This window comes from Piliocolobus tephrosceles, chromosome 16, assembly GCF_002776525.5.
Source record: "Piliocolobus tephrosceles isolate RC106 chromosome 16, ASM277652v3, whole genome shotgun sequence".
In the NCBI taxonomy this organism is placed as follows: Eukaryota; Metazoa; Chordata; class Mammalia; order Primates; family Cercopithecidae; genus Piliocolobus; species Piliocolobus tephrosceles.
In genome coordinates this window covers 6,838,128-6,844,182 of record NC_045449.1, presented here as the reverse complement: position 1 = coordinate 6,844,182, position 6,055 = coordinate 6,838,128, and the positions used below count along the sequence as shown (strand labels likewise).

Below are 6,055 nucleotides of genomic sequence, written 5' to 3'. Positions count from 1 at the left end.
GAATGGTGGGGGCACTGATGGAGTGATTGATGGGCATGGTGGGGGGCACTGATGGAGTGATTGATGGGAAGGGTGGGGGCACTGATGGAGTGATTGATGGGAATGGTGGGGGCACTGATGGAATGATTGATGGGAACAGTGCTGGGGTCACTGATGGAGAGAGTTGATGGACCCATAAATAGGATGGCTGCTGGCTCTGTCACTGATTAGATGGATTATGTACTCGAATTACTTCACCTCTCTGAGTCTTAGTTTCCTCATCGGCAATATTGGACAATAATAGTGCCTGCCCCACTGGGTTGCCATGAGAACCTGATGAGGCAATGCTTATGGAGGGCCCTGGGCGGTGCTGGCACAGAGGACCTGATGAATCCCAGCTCTGACCTTCCCATCCACCTGTTTAGATTCCAAATTTCAGAGGGACCTGGTGACCCTGAGAACAGATTTTAGCAACTTCACCTCAAACACTGTGGCTGAGATCCAGGCACTGACTTCCCAGGGTGAGCCTGGCTTGGATGGGGCTCTGGGCTGGGGCCAGGCCAGGGAGGAGGAAGTTGACGCCTAAGCGAAGCTCCATGTCCTCCAGGCAGCAGCGTGGAAGAAATGATAGCGTCTCTGAAGGCTGAGGTGGAGGTTATCAAGCAGGAACAACAGGCAGGTGAGAGACCCTCCAAGAATGGGTCTGGGAGGCTAGGCTCTCAGACACAAGTGGGGGTGGGAACAGGCTCCTGGTGCTGACCTGCCCTCCCCTTCACCAGCAGCTTGAAAGGCAGCATGCAGGCCAGGCGCGGTGGCTCATGCCTGTAATCCCAGCACTTTGGGAGGCCGAGGTGGGTGGATCACGAGATCAGGAGTTCAAGACCAGCCTGATCAACATGGTGAAACCCCACCTGTACTAAAAAATATATATATATATACAAAAAAATAGCTGGGTGTGGTGGTGGGCACCTGTAATCCCAGCTACTTGGGAGGCTGAGGCAGAAGAATTGCTTGAAACTGGGAGACGAGGTTGTGGTGAGCCGAGATCGCGTCATTGCCCTCCAGGCTGGGCAACAAGAGTGAAACTCCGTCTCAAAAAAAAAAAAACAAAACAAAAAAAAAGAAAAAACAGCGGCATGCTTTCTCTGGAGAGCAGACTGGAGAAACAGGAGTGGAGGAATCCAAAGCGGATTTGATGGCTGTATCGGCCATGATATAGGGGGTGGGTGGGGGCAGGAAGGAACGTTCTTGGGCTTGGCCCTGTGCAGGGACATCTGAGCTCCAGGAATACACTAAGCAGAAGGCACACCTAGGCCACTGTCCCCACTGCCCATCTGTGTGTGTCCCAGTTCATTCTGAAATGCTCCTGCGAGTCCAGCGGCTGATGCAAGACCTGAATAAACTGACCTGCCAGGTGGCTACTCTCAAGAACAATGGTGAGGAAGGTGTGGGGAGTACCCGGCCCTGCTTTTCTGCCCATGGCCCAATGGGCAGAGCCTCAACCTCTCCACTCTATTTCTTGCCACTCAGCCTCTACTGAAAGCACCTGCTGCCCCATCAACTGGGTGGAGCACCAAGACAGCTGCTACTGGTTCTCTCGCTCTGGGATGCCCTGGGCCGAGGCTGAGAAGCACTGCCAGCTGGAGAACGCCCACCTGGTGGTCATCAACTCCAGGGAGGAGCAGGTGAGGGCTTCTGGTACTCAGTTCCTAAGACAAGTCCCATTTAGGGAAATAGTTCTTAATCTTGGCCGCACGTTGGAATCATCTGGGATCTTCCAGAATGACCATCATCTGTGCCACACCCTCAGCGATTTAATAGGCCTGAGCATCCAGAGAAACATCCCCAAACTCCTCAGCTGATTTAACGAAGAGCTAAAGTTGAGAATCTGGTTTAAGGAGTTGGCTGGGATGGGGAGAAGTCACCACTGCCCTTCTGTCAACCCAGAATTTTGTCCAGGAACATCTAAACTTCGCATACACCTGGATGGGCCTCAGTGACCGTGAAGGAGTCTGGAAGTGGGTGGATGGAACAGACTATGAGGCCGGCTTCCAGTGAGTGCACCCTGGCTTTCTGTGCCAATGTCCTCCATCAGCGCTGCCCCCCAGGGATTTGACTGTCAGCCTCTCCTCCCCTGAACTGAATTCTACTCCACCTACCCTTCCTAGCTTGCTGTTGTCTTCTCCTCTCAGGAACTGGAAGCCAGGCCAGCCAGACGACTGGCAGGGGCACGGGCTGGGCGGAGGCGAGGACTGTGCCCACTTCCACCCAGACGGCAGGTGGAATGACGACGTCTGCCAGAAGCCCTATTACTGGGTCTGCGAGGCTGGTCTGACCCAGGCCAGCCAGGAGAGTCACTGAGCTGCCTTTGGTGGGACCACCTGGCCGCAGAAATGGCGGTGGGGAGGAGGACTCTACCCAGGACCTCCTCTCAAGACCGCTCTGGCAGAGGAATAAGCCCTGGGAGATTGGGAGCACTGCCAACATTTTGAATTTTTTTTCTCCTTAACTTTAAAAAGACGGTATAGAGTTCTTAAGCCTTTATTTTTTTTTTCCAACTTTTGAAAGTCAACTTCATGAAGGTATAATTTTTACATAATAAAAATGCACTCATTTAAAGAGTAGAGATGACTTTGACAAATATGCATGCCTAGGTGACTACCACTCCGATCGCAATAGATAACACTGCCATCGCCCCCACCCTCATGCCTCTAGCCAGTCCAACCACTTCCCTGTTTCCAGGCAACTAGTGGTCTACTTTTTTCCCACTATTAACTGGCCTTGCTTCTTCTAGAGCTTCTAGAACTTCATGTAAATGAAATCATACACTCTTGTGTATCTACTTCCTGTAAGTGAATATATATTCTCGTGAGAACTTACATACTTTGTGTTGCTTGATTTTTGGCAATTTAAAAATGGCAGAGTGGAGAAGCCAGGTGAAGGCTTCGAAAGTCCTATGCAATTGAGAAAATAGCATTTTCTTCTCATATAGATTTGAATTCAAATCTTTTCTGTCACTTAAAGTTGGTATAAACGTAGGATGATTAGGAAAAGCCATTGTTTAATTTCTCTGAAGATCCCAGAGTTACTGGGAGAGGTAGATAAGATCCCTAGGTGTATTGGTTAGCAGTTGGTGTGTAACAAACCACCCCAAAGCTCAGGGCTTATGCAATAAGCATTGATTATAGCTCATGAGGCTATAGGTCCAGTCTGGCCAGGTTTGGGTCATCTTGGCTGGCCTTGTTCATGCGTCTGTGGTCAGCTGGTGGGTTGGGGGTTGGCTGGTCTAGGGTAGCCTTGCTCCCATGTCTAATATTTGGCTGGTTCTGGGCTGGGACAATGGGGATGACTGGGCCACATTAGCCTAGCCTGGCCTTGTTCACAGAATGGCTGGGTTAGGGGTCCAAGAGAGAAATTGGACGAGTGCAAGGACTTCAGAGCCTTGCTTGGAACTGAGCCATCATTTCTTCTGCATCCTATTGGCCAAAGCAGATTCCAAGGCTGCTCAGGTTCAAGTATCAGAGAAATAGATTCCACCTTTTAGTGGGGGGGTGGGGAGGATCTACAAAGTCATTCGTATTGGATAGAGAATGGATATAGAGAGGGGTGGAGATTTCTTTTTCAATCAATCCAGCATATACCAGGGGACGCATCAGCTATTTTAATTTAATTTTTTTTTTTTTTTTTGAGACAGAATTTCCCTCTTGTTGCCCAGGCTGGAGTGCAATGGTGCGATCTCAGCTCATCGCAACCTCCACCTCCTGGGTTCAAGCGATTCTCCTGCCTCAGCCTCCTGAGTAGCTGGGATTACAGGAGCACACCACCATGCCCGGCTACTTTTGTGTTTTTAGTAGAGATGGGGTTTCTCTATGTTGATGAGGCTGGTCTCAAACTCCCGATCTCAGGTGATAGGTCCGTCTCGGCTTCCTAAAGTGCTGGGATTACAGGCGTGAGCCACTGCACCTGGCTGCATCTCAGCTATTAAGAACCAACTTTTTAAGTTCATTAAGCGAGGGCAGGACCCATTCATTGCTGTATTACTGTACCCAGAAATCTCCCTGGCATATGGGAATGTCTCAGTTAGCTATCAGGATTTTCTGATGGGTTGTCTGAGGGGTTTGGGAGAATGAGAAAGTCAAGGATAATTCCAGGTTTGGGGCTTGAAAACCTAAAAGGATGGAGTCCCAGTTAATTAAGATGGGGAAGACTGTGTGAGAAGCTGGTTTTGTGGGTGGGATGAGGAGATAAGAAGCTTTGTTTTGAACATGTTGAGTTTGAGGAGGCTGTTAGACTTCCAAATGGAGTTTATTCTTTTTTATTTTTCTGTGTACCATAGTAAACATTTATAATTTTATTCACATGTTTTTTTAAATCAGTTCCAGCAAGATACAGGTGTCAAAACCAAAGGATTTCTTTCTCTTTCTCTCTCTCTACATATGTATAGAGAGACAGGTTCTTCTGTCACCCTGGCTAGAATGCAGTGGTGCGATCATAGCTCACTGCAGCCTTAAACTCCTGGGTTCAATCAATCCTCTCTCCTCAGCCTCCTGAGTAGCTGGGACTATAAGTGTGTGTCCCCATGCCTGGCTAAGTTTATTTTTTGTAGAGATAGAGTCTTACTATGTTGCCCAGGGTGGTTTCGAACTCCTGGGCTCAAGCGATTGTCCTGCCTCGGCCTCCCAAACTGCTGGGATTACAGGTATGAGCAGTGCTATTACAGGCAGTGCTTGGCCACAAAAGGGTTTATTGAAAAGAGTTTAATGACATTTACAGAGTGTGAGCAGGGTTCAGGAAGCCAACAAAAGTTGAAGTCCCTGTGGCTAAGAACAGCAGAGACATCACCACTCTGAGGCCTGAAGGCACAGATCATCCACCCAAGCAGCTGTGTCCCTCTTTCCCCTGGGTCTGAAAGATTTTGGATCATGGAAGAGAAGCCACCCCGCAGGAGTGTTAGATCCCAGTTCTACCAGCGCCACAGAATGCAGAGGGGAGCAGGAGAACCAATACAAGGCAGTTTCCTCCAGAATTTCCTGACCTGGTAACTGTGCTAGATAAGAAAAGCCAACAGTTCCATTCTCTAGTTTTATACAGGTAACTGGACTGGGGAGGCAGGGAGGGCATTAGGGAAAATACGGAGAGGACGACTTTGTGTTATGGGTGGAAATAACTGGGAAGATGGATCACAGATTGAACTAGTCATTGGAGGAGATTGAAACGATCTCTCCACTGACTTCCAGATTGGGTTGGACAGCCCCATACCAAACCAATCCCAGTTCCAGCCCCAATTTCAGTCCCAACGTCGGCTCTAAATTCATCCCTTAATTCAATCTCTGTCCCCACTGCAGCTCCAGCCTAGCTGTACTACACCCCCACGCTCCGCCCCACGTGTTTCCAATCTCAGCCCCAAACTCAGACCCAATCCCACAGGAACCCTGTCTACAATCTTAGCCTGAGACCCAGTCTGATTTTTAGCCCCAAGTACATCAACGCCATCCTCACCCCAGATACAACCCCAATTGTGATCCTTGTTTCAACCTCACCTGCAAACCCAGCCCCATCCACACTCCTAGTCCTCACGCCTGGCTCAGCCTCTATCAGATCCTCCTTTCCTACCTCAAAACCAGCTCCACAACCACTTCCAGCCCTTACTTCAGGCTCCCCCTTGCAGTACTTTCTCTGCCTTCATCTCAGCTCCCACAGCCACAGAGACCACTTGGGCCAAGATATCAATGAAGTGTGAAGACCTCAAGTGCTTAGAGAGTGAGAAGGAATATGATCTTAGAAAAGGTAAGACAGGCCAGGTGTGGTGGCTCATTCCTGTAATCCCAGCACTTTGGGAAGCCAAGGTGGGTGGATCACCTGAGGTCAGGAATTCGAGACCAGCCTGGCCAACATGGCAAGACCCCATCTCTACTAAAAATACAAAATTGGGCTGGGTGCAGTGGCTCACGCCTGTAATTCCAGCACTTTGGGTGGCTGAGGTGGGTGGATCATGAAGTCAAGAGATCAAGACCATCCTGGTCAACATGGTGAAACCCTGTCTCTACTTAAAAATACAAAAATTAGCTGGGGTGAT

The 6,055-nt window shown here is 49.4% G+C and overlaps 1 protein-coding gene across 1 annotated transcript in view; it reads left to right on the top strand.

Annotated features, from left to right (window-relative positions):
* The window catches only part of CLEC10A (C-type lectin domain containing 10A), a 117,619-nt gene extending 114,761 nt beyond the window's left edge, over window positions 1-2,858 (top strand). Inside the window, exons 2-7 of the mRNA XM_031934356.1 lie at window positions 405-500; window positions 587-658; window positions 1,329-1,415; window positions 1,510-1,664; window positions 1,927-2,033; window positions 2,172-2,858. Of these exons, the coding sequence (XP_031790216.1) occupies window positions 604-658; window positions 1,329-1,415; window positions 1,510-1,664; window positions 1,927-2,033; window positions 2,172-2,340 (573 nt within the window). The 5' untranslated portion in view covers window positions 405-500; window positions 587-603 and the 3' untranslated portion in view covers window positions 2,341-2,858. The remainder of the gene's footprint in view (window positions 1-404; window positions 501-586; window positions 659-1,328; window positions 1,416-1,509; window positions 1,665-1,926; window positions 2,034-2,171) is intronic.
* The last annotated feature ends 3,197 nt before the right edge of the window (window positions 2,859-6,055 follow it).